This window comes from Hibiscus syriacus, unplaced genomic scaffold (genome assembly GCF_006381635.1).
Source record: "Hibiscus syriacus cultivar Baekdansim isolate YM2019G1 unplaced genomic scaffold, ASM638163v2 tig00110239_pilon, whole genome shotgun sequence".
In the NCBI taxonomy this organism is placed as follows: Eukaryota; Viridiplantae; Streptophyta; class Magnoliopsida; order Malvales; family Malvaceae; genus Hibiscus; species Hibiscus syriacus.
Genome location: NW_024062641.1, coordinates 2221946 through 2239743, shown reverse-complemented (window position 1 = coordinate 2239743; position 17798 = coordinate 2221946). Strand labels below are relative to the sequence as shown.

The window sequence follows — 17798 nt, the reverse complement described above, 5'->3', positions numbered from 1 at the left end:
TTATATGACCAACAAGCATAATCCGATTAGATGTAATGTCAACAATTTTACAACCATTTATTTCGAATAATACATTGTATCCTTTATCACAAAATTGACTAATATTCAATAGATTACGCTTTAACACATTCACATATAATAATTTTTCTATTTGTATGGAAGAGGTATTACCTATAGTACCTATACCTTCAATGTAACCTTTTGAGTTGTCACCAAAGTTTACCACTCCTCCATATTTGTCGATAAGCTCTATAAACCGGCTCTTGTCTCCGGTCATGTGTCTTGAGCATCCACTATCAAGGAACCATGAATTTGAACTTGTATTTTTCGCCTTGTAGCAATTTTACTTTTCCTACAAACAAAGTTTAATTTTTTATTCTTGGTACTCAATTTCTTTTGGGTCCATATTCATTAGTTTCTAAAATCCTAGTCCGCTTGGGTATCCATTTGTGTAGGATATCCTTATTTTTAGTAGCAATGAGTTCTTTAGGAACCCATATACTTCTAACGATTTTACCATTAGAGGTTCTTTGGGGACCTCTATGATTGTAGTTTTTAAAACGTTTTCTAACAAAGTTGGATTTTGAACATTCTCCATTTTCAAAACATTTTGTTCCAACTTTATTGAAAGAAGGAATAAGATCATCAATTTCTTTTTGATGATCGTCATGAACTCTTGAAAGTAAGTTATGCAAATCAATATTTTTCTTTTCAAAATCTTTGATTTTGATTTGCAATTCTTTAATTTTACTTTCAAGATCATTGTTGGTCTTGGATATGAGATCATTTTCTTTTTTTAATTTTGAAATATCATTTTTGTGTTTCAAAAATAATTTCTCATAATCCAAAGCCAACCCAGTATACTCCTCTACTAACTCATCAAAAGAATAATCTTCGAAATCAAATGAATTAGAGGTTACTTGAGACTCTTCCCCGATGGCCATCAAGCACATGTTTTCTACTTCTTGTTCCTCTTCATTTGATGATGATTCATCATCACTCCAAGTAGCCACGTGTGCCTTGTGCTTCTTCTTGGATTGACCTTTTTTCTTTAATTATGGGCAATCGTATTTGACATGCCTGGGTTTTTTGCATTCATAGCAAATGATCGGGTCCTTCTCATTTGGTTCATTTTTGAAGCCTTTATTTCTTTTTAATTTTCTTCCTCTGTTGGGCTTCATTAATATTCTGAACCGTTTGGGAAATAATGTCATTTCCTCGTCATCGTCATCTTCATCCGAATCACTCTCATCTTTTGTGGATTTGAGAGAAACTCTAGCATTTTTCTTCTTCTCCGTCTCTTTCTTTGTTTCGTCCCTTTTCTCGAGGTCTTCCTCATCTTGAAGCATCATTTCATGTGTAAGGACAAAACCAATTAGCTTATCGAGGGTTAAGAATATTAAGTTTTTAGCCTTGATGATCGTCTTCTTCTTTGATTGCCAAACTTTTGGAAGAGAATAAACTAACTTCCTTACAAGCTTCACGTTTGGAATGATCTCTCCATATGATTTGAGATCATTGAAAATCACGGAAAATCTATTTGTCATAGCTTTGATGTCTTCATCCGGTTTCATCCTGAAAATTTTATAGCTATGAGTTAGAAGACTAATTTTAGATTCTTTTACCTCGTTTGTGGCTTCATGAGTGACTTGTAGTTTATCTCATATCTCCTTGGAGGTTGTATAAGATGAAACTCTCATGTATTCATCTGGTCCAAGAGCACAAAAAATAATATGGACATCCTTTGAGTTGGATGGAACATTCTTGTCTCTCCTTCACTCCACAATCTTGAATGAGTGGAAGGTATGATGTATCCGTATTCTATGATATTCCATGCTCCCATGTCACTTTCTTGAATGAATTACCTCATTCTATTCTTCCAATAAGCATAATTTTCTCCATTGAAGAAAGGAATCTTGTTAACAGGCATTGAATCAAGACCAAAGTCGAAGTTTGAAGTGGAGGCCATTTATGACTTGAATATCGATATAACTCTTCCCGAATCGACTCAAGAGGTGGTTAAAACTTCAAATGAGTGAGGCTCTGATACCAATTGTTGAGTTGATCGATTGACGAATCGGCCAAGAGGGGGTAAATTGGAAATTAAAATTTTGGTGGAAGTTGTTTCAGAAAATAGAAAATATTTGCACAGCGATTTAGAGTGGTTCGACTTTCTAAACCAAAGTATACGTCCACTACCTTAGCTATCCACACTAAGGATTTCCAACAAATTTACTAATTTTTTCTTTCTTTTGAGGATAAAGAGTAACATTATAACTCCCTCAAGAATTATACCCCAAATTCTTGTGAACACTCTCTCTCAAAGAAAAATACACAAATTTGCAAACTTACAGAAAAACCTCTCAAGGCAAGATGTTTGCACAATTCTAGAACACAGAAAGAACACTCAAGGATGAATACAATTGAGTACAAATGGTGTTCTTGAAAGCAAAATGAATATTGAATGAAAAATAAGCTTGAATTGCTCAAACTTGATGTTTAAGGCTCTCTTTGATTCTCTCTCAATTCTTGTTGATCAATGGCTTCAGAACTTGTTTATATACACCTTGGATTGATTCTAGCCATTGGGAATCATTTGGGTGATGTTAGAGTCGTTAGCAGTGTAAAATTCAAATATTTTGACCGTTAAATGACTAGGGGTATCGGTACCCATTGGGCATTATGTTTTTTTCGGAGCCAAAATCGGCATAGGGGTATCAGTACCTCCCTATTTAAAACTTATTTTTGGCTCGATTAAGGCTCGAAATACTTTGTAAAAATTGTTTTAAAAATATTTTAAGATTGAAACAAAATTTTACTCTTAAGTAAGGATTGAAATTGACATTCGAAAAACTTAGAGTAATATTTTGATATTCGAATAATTTAATCGAATATATAATTTAAAATATAAAATCTTAAAATTCATTAACACTTAATTTGTTATATCGAAACATCAAAATGTTTTCAACACACCATTTCTTTGAGTTCTTTTTTTCTTCTAACAATGATCTCCAAAGCAATGAAATTGGTAGCAAATCTAGTAGTCCCTGGCCGTAAAAGTTCTATACCGTTGGTATACCTCTTCATATAATCAATTGTCCATGTATGATTGTATATGAAAGAAGTGATCCATTTTTCTTGATCTAAGACATTTTCACACTTTTTTTGTTACCAATTTCTTCCAAAATAAGATCCAAACAATGAGCAGAACATGCTGACCAATACATGTGCCTTCTATTTTGCATCAACATCTTACCACCGGCTTTGATTGTTACTTCATTATCTGTAACAAATTGAACAATAAAATTTTCACCAATTTCATCCACCATTTTTTCCATTATATCAAAATAATACTCAGCAGTACGATAGGTGATATTGCTAGCAGCAATTGATTTTCTAAAGATGGTATCTCTTGGACTATAAATCAAGAAATTTATTATATGTTGATTTCTAGTCCCTTTCCACCTATCACACATGATGGTCACACTTCTTTCTTCCCAAATAGACTTAAACTCTTTCACCCGTTCTTGTATTTCTCTGAACTCTTCTTCCAAATACACTCCTGTCACCTCATAAGTTGAAGGACCCCTAACTGATTTTCCAACTTCAACTGCAACTTGAAGTATGGGTTGTAGAAATGGTAACTCTACAATTCTTGTTGGTAAAGCTTCATGCAATATTAATTTTGAAATTGCTTTTCCTAGCTTTACTTTTGCATTTTTCAAAAAGCTTGCAGCGAGTTTTGGTTGCTTCGAACTCTTTTGATTTTTCGAGAATGGGATCCATATTTGCCAATCTAGCTCCAGGAAAGTCAGAATTACTCCACTAATGTTCACTCCCACTTCTTTTAGAATCAATGGTACTGAATGATCTTCTGAATTCTCGAGATCCAGAAGTACTACCTCCCCCAAGTACATTAACTGAATCTTCACCAGTTCTTGCTCTTCGACGTTGTATTTCTTTCCATTCCATTTTGAATCTTATACTTTCTTGTCTTGCAATAGTCAACTCTTCATCCTCGGAATCATTATTATCATAATTTCCATGATCTCCTAATATTATTATTTCCTCTAATTCTTCTTTCTTCTTCTGCTTCAAAGCTTTTTAATTGTGAAATTCATGTAGTTGTTGAGGAATGTTTTTTCTAACTTCGGCCGAGACATTTGGCCAAGGTGCTACATTCCCTTTTTTTGCAGGCAAATGCTCTTTCAATCTCGTTATTCCTCCTTTAATAACTTTATCACAAAATTCGCATCTAACATTATTACGATGACCATCAACAGGTTCTCCCCACCTCAAACCATAATCATCACTAGGAGCTTCACCTTCTTTACTTTTTGAACGTGACATTTTTTCTTATACAAGCACATAAACTAATTTGATAGAAAGGCTTAATGACCAATTGGACATTCTTTATATATTTTTAAACAAATAAAATAAATTTATAACTAACTCCAAAAGATATAATAATTTCATAACAATCCTATAATAATCCTAAATTCAACTAATAAGATAAATTTAATTTTTAAACTAAATAATAACCAAAACAATGATAATATAACTTACTTGTTTCACTTCAATGTTGAGTTAAGATGAACCACGAACAAGACTTGAAGTTGGAATGAAAGGGGAAAAATTGATCTCTTAAAATGGTGGAGAAAAAAATAATTTTTTTGAAGAACATGTCTCTTGAAAATGTGGAGAAGATGAAGATGAAAGGTTTACACTTTGAAACTAAAGTTTCTCGGCTTCATCCCATTGACTTCTTTACTTCTTACTTTGGTTGTGAATTTTTTTAATATTTTGATTTTTAAATTCATTTTTTTCAATTATTTTTAACACTTCCAAACAAATTCTCTACTATTTTCTTTAGTACTTTCTTACACACCTACATCATCTACTACATACTTTACTACTTTTACTTGCACTTTGAAACTAGAGTTTCTATGCTTCCTCCCGTTGTCTTCTTTACTTCTTACTTTGATTGTGAAATTTTTAATATTTTGATTTTTAAATTCATCTTTTTCAATTATTTTAACACTTCAAAAAATTTATCTACTATTTACTTTAGTACTTTCTTACACACCTACATCATCTACTACATGCTTTACTACTTTTACTTACACCTTTTTTTGTCAAATTTATTTGTCCAAGAATCATATATATAATTTTCTTTATAATACTATTTTTTATTTACATGTATTTTTTATTTTATATTATTTTGTATTATGAATAGGTACATCAATCCAACCAAACGTTCTAGTTTTTATGGCTGAGCAATCCATTATATATATATAGAATAAGAAGAAATATTTTTGTTACTTCTTTAAATTCAATTTAAAAATATTGTATCATAAAATGAAATTTTCTTTTATGTAAAAGTTTTATAATAATAAATAAACATAAAATTATGATATTTTATGTTAATTTAAGAATTTAATTTAAAATTAATTCAATCAATTTTAACTATGAGAAATAATTCAATTTAAAGAAAAATTGGTTTAATTTTAAAATAACGTGAATAAATAATTTAAATAATTCATATTTAATTTACTAGTTTTAAACATAACTATTACAATATTACTAATGATATATATTTATAATCCATTTTTAAGGATTAAATGAAAATATTTCATCTATGTAGTTTTATATTTCGGATAATTTAAAAGTTTGTTGCAGTATTGTGGCGTTGTGGTACAATTTATAACTTTTTGCAGTGTTACCAAACGGTTTTAGACCGCAACAGTTGTGATACGGTTTTTATCGCCTTGCACTGATATTGCATCGCGGTGACCTTCAAAATCGTTACGATGCGGCCGTTACACTGCGTTGCAGTCGCAATTTAGTGCCATGCTATGTGCATCAAGGTTGGAGTTAAAACCTCAAGAATCCAAATGTTGCCAACGAACTCCAAGATGTTATCATGGGAAGCTTATGATGAAGACATTTCTTCTCTAGGGGTAAGTTAAACTATCACGGCTCTTGGACTCTTGGATCAGATTAATGTCATGAGAGATAATAGTGACTACATGTGGTACACAACCAGGTAGGCATTGTATTTTTTATACACTTGAGATTTAATATTTAGTTTAAATCGGTCAAGGCAACCGGCTCATAAAATGTTTTTTCTTGATTAAATTTCATTCCAGTGTTGACATTAGTCCATCAGAATCGTTTATAAGAGTATGAAAACCCACTCTCAATGTCTTCATCAATGGACAGTTCTCAGGTTGGTTCTAGATTTACTCATCAAGTAAAATAGTTAACCTACATTACATACAAAGAGCAATGTACTATTATATCTTCATAAGTCATACTGAGGTGTAAGATACATTTATAGGTCTGCATATGGAACTATGGAAGACGGGGCATTCGCATACACAGGACCAGCGGACCTACATGCCGGAACAAATCGCATTGCACTTCTCAGTGTAGCTGTTGGATTGCAGGTTAGTTGCTCGATGTTGAGAGAGTTCAACACTCTCGTATTTGACAAGAAGAGATTTAGAAAATGATAATACTTTTTCATTTCTTTCATTAATCACATACACTCCTTATAGCATTCAAGATTACAAGATCTTATCAAGATTACAAGAACTCAAATAATTGTAACTGCTCTAACAAGACTCAAAACTGATTAACAACATTAACTGTTGCATCTACAGAGGCTGCATCCTGTTGCACTCGTGGCTCTAACAGCTCGTATATGCTAGCCATTGATCAATCACGTACGAACACATCAGCATGTTTCCTCAACATGCAACGTGCTCCTTTAACATACTTCAACATTCTCCCTACTTTCTCTCTTATCCTTGTCCTCAGCACAGTTTCACACACAGCTTGGCACGAAACTCTTCAAAAGCATTTCAAGCTAAAGGCTTAGTTAACCCATCAGCTATCTGATGAGCACCAGGAACATAATTTACTCTCATCAGCTTGGCTGTAACCTTATCGTGTACAAAATGTATGTCAAGGTCAACGTGTTTGGTGTGCGCATGATACACATGATTCGCTCTAAGAGCTACATCACTGGTGTTGTCGCACCATATGATGGGTTCCTCTTTCTAACAGACACCAAGCTCAGTCAGCAAGGCTCCAATCCACACCACATCTGTAGCAGTGTCCACTACGCTCTTGTACTCGGCCTCCATGGTTGATCGCGACACAAATTTTTTTTTTTGAACTCCAGGCTACCAAGTTATTGCCAACAAACACGCTATGTCCAGAAACTGACCTCCTATCATCGAGGTTGCCACCCCAATCTGCATCTGCAAAGGCAACCACCTTCACACCCGATCCTATAGTAGTGAACACCAACCCGAAATTCACCGTGCCAACCAAGTATCGCATGATTCGTTTAACTACAGCCATATGCGATTGTCGTGGAGCATGTGAACTAGCTTTCTCAAGGAGTTCCATGATGAACTTCTTTTGTAACAATGTTAGGTAGTCATTGGTTCTTTTAACCTCAATTCCCAGAAAGTACGAGAGCTACCCCAAGTCCTTTAGTGAGAACTTATCACTCAGTAGTCGAACAACTTCATCGACTCTAGCACTCAAGTGACTAGTGATGATGATATCATCAACATAAACTAGTAGGTACACATAGTGTAGGCCCTTCTTCTTAATAAACAGAGATACATCAGCTCTTGATTCTCTGAACCCTATGCTCAACAAGCTATCTCGTAATTTGGTATGCCAAGTCCTGGTGCTTATCTCAAACCATACAGTGCCTTTTTTCAGACAGCACACCTGTTTACTTCCATCAGAGGCATTTTGTTCGTAGCCTTATGGCTGCTGCATGAATACCACCTCCTGAAGGTCACCATTCAGGAAGGCATTATTCATATCAACCTTCTTTAAGGTTTAGTTGTTCGTTACAGCCAATGACATGATGACATTCAGCGTGTTGAACCTAACTACGGGGCTAAAAGTATCCTTGAAATCATGGTCTGGAATCTGGGAGAAAACTTTAGCCACCAACCGTGCTTTGTAACGGTGAACAGTGTCATCAGGGTTCCTCTTGACCTTGAATAGCCATTTGCATCCTATCACCTTCCTACCTTCTGGCAGTTTCGTTAACTCCCAAGTGCCATTGCGTTGTAAAGCATTATACTCTTCAAAAACTGTTGTCTTTCAATATGGTGAATGAAGTGCTTCGTGTACACTACATGGAACATCATCATCTGTAGCTCCTAGGTATATTTTGGGTTTAAAAATCCCACTCTTGCTCCAAGTCATCATCGGATGATTATTGACCCGAACGACCTCATTTTTAGCTTCTTAATTTATGGTCTAGCTATGCACATCTTGTTCCTCTATGTCAGTGCCATCATTAATGGACGAGCTATGGGCATTTTGTTCTGAGTGTACTTCATGCTGATGATCTTCAAGAGTATCAATTGTAGGAACTTTAGGAGCAAACTCAGTTCGCACCACATCACGACTGGCAGTTGTACCTTGTAGGTTGCTCGTCGGTCTGTTGCTGCTAGCACTTGGTGACAACCTGTTACTATCATGTCGTTAAGGCTTAAAATTTGCAACATCAGTGACTAGTTTAAGTGACTGAGATGTCTGCCCAATTAAAGCTGCTACAGGAGTTCCAGCAGAGTTTCCTGCAAAAGGAAATATGTTTTCATTAAATATCACATGTTTGGAAGTGTAAACACGCCCATTGCTTGTTAAGCACTGAAATCCTTTGTGTTGCGAGCTGTATCCTAAGAATGTACACAGCTGGGATCTAAACTCGAGCTTGTGCTGAAGAAATAGCCTTAAATGCATAAAACACCTACATCCAAACACCCGTAGTCTACTAGAGTATGGTATTTTCCCATGAAGCATCTTAAATGGAGATTTGTCTAGAAGCACCTTTGATGGCAGTTTGTTAACAAGGTGCATTTTGTTTTGAATAGAATAAGGCCAGAATTTAATAGGCATGCAGGCTTGTGCAAGCAATACTAAAGCCATCTCAACTAGGTGTCTATGGTTTCGTTCCACTAGTCCATTCTGCTCGGACGTATGGGGACAAGTGAGACGATGAGTGACTCTAACTTTGCTTAATTCCTCAGTCAGAGGACGAAACTCACCTCTCTAATCAGTTTGGATAGCTTTGATTGTTCCACCGAATTGCGTAGCAACCAGCTTCTTAAATAAGCGAAAAGCAAATAAGGCTTCATCTTTTTTTCTTAGCAGATACAACCACGTGAAACGTGTGGCAGCATCAACAAAGGAGATATAAATCCTGAAGCCATTAGATGATACGTGTGGAGGTCCCCACAGATTAGAATACACGAGCTCGAATGGTTTATTGTAAACACTGTCCGAGCGAGTGAATGTTAACTTGTGGCTTTTACAAAGATGATAAGCAATGCATTTCTTATTAACATCATCAAGTGTTTTTACATTGATTTGTTTACAAATTTTAGCAAATGTATCAAAAGTTGGATGACCCAGTCTTCTGTGCTAGATTTCTGAGGCTATGGGGGAAGCTATAGCAGTCTGTGCTTCAACCAAACCATCTTTGCATCGAGTTCCACTTACTTTGAAGGTGTACAATCCATTGCACTCTTCTCCTGCAAAATTGTCTTGGAGGCTTCATCTCGAACATAACAAGTTTTGGCATGAAATTCTAGGAATACACTGTTATCCCTAGCAATCTTTGAAACAGAAAGCAAGTTATTTGTTATTGAAGGAACATGCAGAATATTACTTAAGGCCAAGGTTCTAGAAGAAGCATGTAGTTCAGCTTTACAAACTAAATGGACTGGTAGATAGTCACCACTTCCTACCATCAGCTTACCAGGGATGTTAAAAGCCGAGTGAGGAGTGATCGAGGCTGCATTGGAGGTGACATGGTGTGTTGCATCGAAGTCAATTACCCACTGGTCTTGGCCAACAGACGTCGCATGTGCTTGGCTTTTCACAACACTCTTATTATCATCATGATGCGTGCTGCTATGGTTACAACAAGCACAAGCACTTTTATTATTTCCATTTATAGTATAGTACGCTTTTGAGGATTCAAGGCCAGATACATGATCATCAATTGATATGCCAGAAAAATCCTCATCAAATCTGTGCCAACATTGGCTGACAAGATAACCAATCTTGCCGCATAGATAGCACTAAACTCTAGGTCGTATTTTACCTCTGCCACGAAATCTCCAACGCGTGTAGGATGAGTGATTAGAGCGAGACTACTACTTTTCTCAGTTCTTATAAGAGTCAACCTCACCCTTGCCTTGTGCAAGATTAGCACTGACAGGTAGAGAATCGGGTTGGCAGTCGAACCCTTCAAGTTGACTTTCAGCATCAACAACCATCGTTCATATCTTATCAAGAGACAACATGTCACGCATGACAGCTATAACTGTAATGAAGGGTTGATATTCCCTTGTGAGGCCTTTGAGAATACTTGTAACATGCTTAAATATGGATACAAGACTTCCACATGAGCTCAAGGCATCAATAATCTCTTTCACCCTTGTGAGATAAGTTCTCATGCTGTTTTTTCCTTTCTTGAGGGATTGGAGCTTGTAATGCAAGCTCATGACGGTAGTGGCAGAGCGATTTGCAAAGAACTGCATGACTTTATTCCACACCTGGGCAGATGTCTCAGCACCAACGAATGTTGAGAGCAACCAAGATGCCAACGCACTATCTTGAGCCAAGAACTCTTCATGTTCTTCATTGACAGCTGCAACTCCATCGTCACCAACCACTGTTTCTGAAGGTGGCAGTATTGTACCATTAAGAATTCTTTCAAGGCGATGGCTCCTTACTATGAGTAGGACTTGTTGCTTCCATAGTAGGAAGTTGGTTTCATCCAGGACAATGTTCACCCTTTTGTTGGTGAACACTTTAGTGTTTCTTGACGAGAACTCCATTGATGTGGTTATCGATGAGATGTTGTGATCCATAGTAATATGAACAGCGAAAGCATACCCTAGGACGTAGTAGCGAATGATACCATGTTGAGAGAGCTCAACACTCGTATTTGACAAGAAAAGATTTAGAAAATAATAATACTTTTTCACTTCTTTCATTAATCATATACACTCCTTATATAGCAATCAAGATTACTAGATCTTATCAAGATTACAAGAACTTAACTAATTGTAACTGCTCTAACAAGACTCAAAATTGATTAACAACATTAACTGCTGCATCTACAGAGGTTGTAGCCTGTTGCACTCGTGGCTCTAACAGCTCGTGTATGCTATCCATTGATCAATCACGTACGAACACATCATCATGCTTCCTCAACATGCAACGTGTTCCTTTAGCATACACATACATTTATAGGTCTGCATATGGAACTAGGGAAGACTGGGCATTCACATACACAGGACCAGTAGACCTACATGCCAGAACAAATCGCATTGCACTTCTCAGTGTAGCTGTTGGATTGCAGATTAGTTGCTCGGCCATTTGTATGCGGATACAACTATTATCTATCACATAATTCGGACTATATATTCATTTACATTCGGGTTATAGCAAAACTTTAAACTCAATATACTATATAGTAAAGTTTCACAATTATTGGCTCAAATTTATGTTGGTGTGAAGAATGTTGGACTGCACTACGATACATGGAAAATTGGAATCCAAGGTGTTTCGTTGCACTGCCTTGACCAACGAAAGAAAGACTTAACGTGGTAGAAATGGTCATACTAGGTTTGACAACTATCTGCCTATTTCAATGATGCATTATGAATTCCATAACAAGTTATTTTAGCTTAGAGAATTACTCTCGAACATGTTTGATGTGATCCAATTCAGCATCATGTATACCATGGCTATTCCACCCTTACAAGGGAAGAAACTTTCTAACTTTACACATATATATATGTTTATTTCAAATGTTATAATATAGTTATTTTCATACATATAATATCTATGGTTTTTATAATAACTTAATCATTAATATATGAGATATAAGTTATTATATACTATAGTTCACATTTTTATATTATACATTATATAAGTTCATATACTTAGTTTATTTCTTTATGTTATGCATGTAGGCACATTCGGCCATTACTTAGGAGCTACATTGGAGCTAAATAGAGCATGCAACAGGAAGGATACTTACACGGGAACGATTAAGAAAGCATAAGGAGCAAATTGATGAAAAGTGGTCTAGAAGCCGTGAGCTCATAGTTGGATTGAGCTGAAGATTTGAGCTACAAGATGACCTCATTTCACCTGGGGAAATCGTACCTTTTCGCGAATAGTTGCCACCTCAAGAGGTACCTTTTCACAAGGAGCTGCCACAATGTTCACCATGCTACAAGTCGCCTATGGCCAGCTCACCTTTAGTTCATTCACACCATGAGTAGCTCAAACATAAAGGGTTACCTTTCTCAAACATTGTGACCTTTCATGAATGTTGATGCCCATGAAGATGCCTTTACATCTAAGAGCATGCTGGTGAAGACCTTGTAATCATTGGAGGCTTAAATCACCATGGGACATGATATAAAGCTTCATACATATTCATCTAAAACACATGCTATGCACATGAGAGCATTTGGCGCCAAGATGAGGAGGCACGTCACCATTCAGCCAAAGAGAAGCAAATGGCACCAAGATGAACAAGCATGCCCATTCGGCCAAGGGATATGCCTTCCCATCCTTAGCCGAATCATCAAGACCCTTTATGAAGGGATAGTCGAACCAACACTAAGCCTATAGACTTGTTCTTTCATTTTAAAGCATTATGTATCTTCATAAAGTCATGTATCTAGCCGAAACATCATGTAACCATTCGGCCAAGCCCTCTCATTTCTTATAAATAGAGTGGCTTGCCATCATTTGTACTTATCTCATCTCATATATAAAAATTACTCTTGTGAGTTATTTCTCTTCAAAGTTCTTTGTGAACTTTATCGATTAAACAAGTATAATTCCTATACTTGTGGCGTCATTCCTTCCATCATGATTCCTAAATTCCTAGATTAATATCTAGTGGGTTGAAGACACTATCACCACCCCTCAAACAAGTTTACGAAGACTGGGATTGTGTTCCTTAGCATTATTTCTTCTTTGGCGTGTTTGAGATACAACAACAAACACTATCTCCATTTCATCATCAACACCATCATCTTCATCCATCAGCACCATCAATTCCGCAACCATCTCTATCTTTTATTTATTTTATTTCATTCCTTATCTTTATCATTTCATTAATCTTCTTTTATTAATCATTTTCCTTTTCTTATCTATGTTGCAGCCAAGCTTATAATTCAAGGACATCAGTGCTTGTCAATCCTAGATCGGGACACAATAAGGCTATCTACTCTCTTCTCCCAAAGCATGTAGATCACCTTACATCAAGCGGTAATCAGAGCATAGTTGAATTGACAACAAAATTGTCATTGGCGTGCAAAGCAAAAAGAACTTCAACAGAGAAAAGACTCCTTCAACAAAATTGGAGTGCAAAAAAGTAAAGACAAAAAGAAGAAAAAAATCAGAAAAAAAGAAAAGAAAAGAAAAGAAAAAGAAATTCAAAAGGAGAAAGCAAGCCAAGGAAAAGTGCTCTACCATTATAAGAACATCAAAGAGGACAAACTATACTAAGAGAAGATAACCTTATTGTTTCTTGAGAAAGGTTGCAGTAAGTGTTGTTTCTTAAATTGTAAGTCACCTCTTCCATTTTCAATCCTTTCATTTTCTTTGTCTTCAACCATTTCCTTCTTTTAATACCTTGAATCCTTTCTTCTACCTTTCCATTTCTTATATTCTTCCTACCCTAACCTTATTTGCAGCCGACGCACACAAGGAAAGAATTAACTTGTTATAATCTTGAGTAAGTTCCTCAAAGGACTTAGCAAGAGAAATTGAGTGGAAAAATGCTATTGAGAGAGTGAGATCAGAAGGGGAATTGTTAAAAGCCATAATTATATTCCCGAGAGTAAACACGAGTGTTGAGTGGAGTGATCTTATATTATTTCTTTGGAGTGAATTTTGATAGGCTTTGTGAGTGTGCTGATAAGGTTTATTTTTTTGTTTATCTACTAACCATGTCTCAAAGTCCTAAAGGAAATGCAGGTCAACCCAATTTGCAAATGCAAGCATTGATTGGAGAAATGATGAGAATGTTTCGAACAGAAATTGATGTTCTCCATGAGAAACTAGACCAAAGACAAGATCAACCATAAACTCAGAAGAATGATACTCCTCGGAGGCAACAACCTCTTTCAGAAGTTGATGTCTTAAACAATTATGATGAAGAAGAACCATCATTGATACATGGACCTAGGCGTGCTAATGTTGATGATAACATGAGAAACATAAAAATCAAGATTCCTCAATTTCAAGGAAAAACTGATCCGGAAGCATATCTTGAATGGGAAAGCAAGGTGGAACATGTTTTCAGTTGCCATAACTATTCGAAACTCAAGAAAGTAAGATTGGCAGCCATGGAGTTTATCGATTATGCTTTGATATGGTGGGATCAACTTATTATTACCCGGAGGAGGAATGGAGAGAGAGCAATCTCAACATGGCTCGAAATGAAAGGTATCATGCGTAAACATTTTATTCCTACATTATCACCGAGACATGTTTCAGAAATTGTAGAACTTGAAACAAGGCCAACGGAGTGTAGAGGATTATTATAAGGAAATGGAAGTAGCAATTATTCGAGTTAATACTGAGGAGGATCGTGAAGCGACCATGGCCAGAATTCTTATCGGACTCAATCCCGAGATTTCCAACACACTAGAGTTGTACCATTACATAGAACTTGATGAAATGGTGTAAATGGCTATGAAAATAGAGAGGCAATAACGGAGAAGATCTATATCTCGCACTACCATGCCTTCGAGATAGAGTCCTAAAAATTTGAAGAAGTCTACTCCTACTCCTATCAAGGAAAAGGCCGAATCCTCAAATGCTTCCCAACTCAGCAAGGATAATCGAGGAAAAGAGATCCCTGAACGATCAAGAGACATCCGTTGCTTTAAATGTCTTGGAAGGGGGCATGTATCCACACAATGTCCCAACCGAAACACCATGCTACTACTTGGAAATGGTGAGATTGAATCAGACCATGAAGAAGAAGAAGCGCCCCCGCCACCAACAGAAGTTGAAGAAGAAGCGGAAATTGGTGCTCCAGTGGAAGGTGAAGCCCTAGTGGTCAAAAGAAGTCTAAGTGCTCAAGTGGTAGAGGATAATGCACAACGGGAAAACATCTTTCATACCCGCTGCCATGTGAATGAAAAGGTGTGTTTCATGATCATAGACGGTGGAAGTTGTACCAATGTGGCAAGTACCATTATGGTGGAGAAATTGGGATTAAAAAAGTTGAAGCATCCAAATCCCTACAAATTACAATGGATAAATGAATGAAGAGAACTTAATGTCAACAAACAGGTGATGGTTCATTTCTCCATTGGTAAGTACAAGGACGAGGTTATGTATGATGTTGTTCCTATGCATGCTAGCCATTTACTCCTTGGAAGACCATGGCAATATGATAAGAGGACCATTCATGATTGTTTTACCAATCAGTATTCATTCAACCATGGAGGGAAGAATATCATCCTAACACTCTTGACGCCTAAACAAGTCCAAATTAATCAAATAAAGATGAAACAAAGTGTTGAGGCCATGAGGAAAGGAAAATCGAAGTTAATCAAGGAGGAAACCAGCCCAAAAACAAGTGCTTATACATGTAAGTGCTTGTTACAAAGATGTCTATTGACAAGATGCAAAGTTAATGATGATTTTTCTAACCTTAACAATTCAGGATTTTCCTTTGATTTGCAGGATGATCCAAACGACACAATCTATCAATTTGGTGAACTAAAGGAAGTGACTTTTCAAGAGCCAACAAGTGCGACTATTGAAGAGCAAAGAGTGGTAATTCTTCATCCAAAGGATGTGATCCTTCAAGAATCAAGAGTTATGCCTAATGAAAACCAAAAGGAAGTGATTCTTCATCAAAAGGGCGTGACTTATGAGGACATCACCATTCCAAGAGTCATCACCTTTCATGAATCAATGCATCTATCTATGGAAGAAAAAAGGGGCATGATTTTTGTAATACAAAAGGGCACCAACATTCAAAGCCAAATGTCTTCAATAGACATGAACTTTGAACCTACATTTTTCAGGAAGTATTTCTCAACTTTAATGTTGTTCGATCCCATTTTTACTAATGAAAGTTTTCTTTTCAGAACAAGAACTTTCAAAGCATTCTTTCAAAATATATGAACCTTTTCATAAAGGTACTTATTGAATGGAAGGACTCAAGGAAAAGAAGATCTTTCGATTTGAGGACAAATCGATTAAAAGAACGGGAGGATGATGTGATCCAATTCAGCATCACCCTTGCAATGGAAGAAACTTTCTAACTTTACACATATATATGTTTATTTCAAATGCTATAATATAGTTATTTTCATACATATAATATCTAATAACTTAATCATTAATATGTGATATATAAGTTATTATATACTATAGTTCACATTCTTATATTATACATTATATAAGTTCATATACTTAGTTTATTTCTTTATGTTATGCATGTAGGCACATTCAGCCAATACTTGGGAGCTACATTGGAGCTAAATGGAGCATGCAACAACAAGGATACTTACATGGGAACGATTAAGAGAGCATAAGGAGAACCACCACTTAGGACACTTCAAATATGTCCTAAGTCAAAATTTATGAAATCGTACCTTTTCGCGAATAGTTTCCACCTCAAGAGGTACCTTTTCACAAGGAGCTGCCACAATGTTCACCATGCTACAAGTCGCCTATGGCCAGCTCACCTTTAGCTCATTCACACCATGAGTAGCTCAAACATGAAGGGTTACCTTTCTCAAACATTGTGACCTTTCATGAATGTTGCTGCCCATGAAGATGCCTTTACATCTAAGAGCATGTTGGTGATGACCTTGTAATCATTGGAGGCTTAACTCACCATGGGACATGATATAAAACTTCATACATATTCGACCACAACACATGCTATGCACATGAGAGCATTTGGCGCCAACATGAGGAGGCACATCACCATTCGGCCAAAGAGAAGCAAATGGCGCCAAGATGAACAAGCATGCCCATTCGGCCAAGGGAGATGCCTTCCAATCCTTAGCCGAATCATCAAGACCCTTTATGAAGGGATAGCCGAACTAACACCAAGCCTATAGACATATTCTTTCATTTTAAAGCATTATGTATCTTAATAAAGTCATGTATCTAGCCGAAACATCATGTAACCATTCGGCCAAGCCCTCTCATTTCCTATAAATAGAGTGGCTTGCCATCATTTGTACTCATCTCATCTCATATGTAAAAATTACTCTTGTGATTTATTTCTCTTCAAAGTTCTTTGTGAACTTTATCGATTAAACAAGTATAATTCCTATATTTGTGGCGTTATTCCTTCCATCCTGATTCCTAAATTCCTAAATTAATATCTAGTGGGTTGAAGACACTATCACCACCCCTCAAACAAGTTTGTGAAGACTGGGATTGTGCTCCTTAGCATTATTTCTTCTTTGGCGTGTTTGAGATACAACAACAACACCATCTCCATTTTATCATCAACACCATCATCTTCATCCATCAAGACCATCAATTCCGCATCCATCTCTATCCTTTATTTATTTCATTTCATTCCTTATCTTTATCATTTCATTAATCTTCCTTTATTAATCATTTTCCTTTTTTTATCTATGTTGCAGCCAAGCTTATAATTCAAGGACACCAGTACTTGTCAATCCTAGATCGGGATACAATAAGGCTATCTACTCTCTTCTCCCAAAGCGTGTTTC

General features: G+C 36.2%; 1 protein-coding gene across 1 annotated transcript; it reads right to left on the bottom strand.

The window, feature by feature from the left end:
* Positions 1-3143: 3143 nt before the first annotated feature.
* On the bottom strand, positions 3144-4350 carry LOC120114667. Its single transcript, XM_039135493.1, has 2 exons — positions 4150-4350; positions 3144-3959 (listed from the first exon to the last, which is right to left on the bottom strand). The coding sequence occupies exons 1-2, from the start codon at positions 4348-4350 to the stop codon at positions 3144-3146; spliced, it is 1017 nt and encodes a 338-aa protein (XP_038991424.1).
* Positions 4351-17798: the final 13448 nt, after the last annotated feature.

What these genes read in the sequence shown, in the direction of transcription:
- LOC120114667 (XM_039135493.1), bottom strand. Translation starts at nt 4,350, where the DNA reads ATGTCACGTTCAAAAAGTAAAGAAGGTGAAGCTCCTAGTGATGATTAT. An exon ending in GGCCAAATGTCTCGGCCGAA is followed by an intron (nt 3,960 to 4,149) that starts GTTAGAAAAAAC and finishes TGGAATGGAAAG; the next exon opens with AAATACAACGTCGAAGAGCA.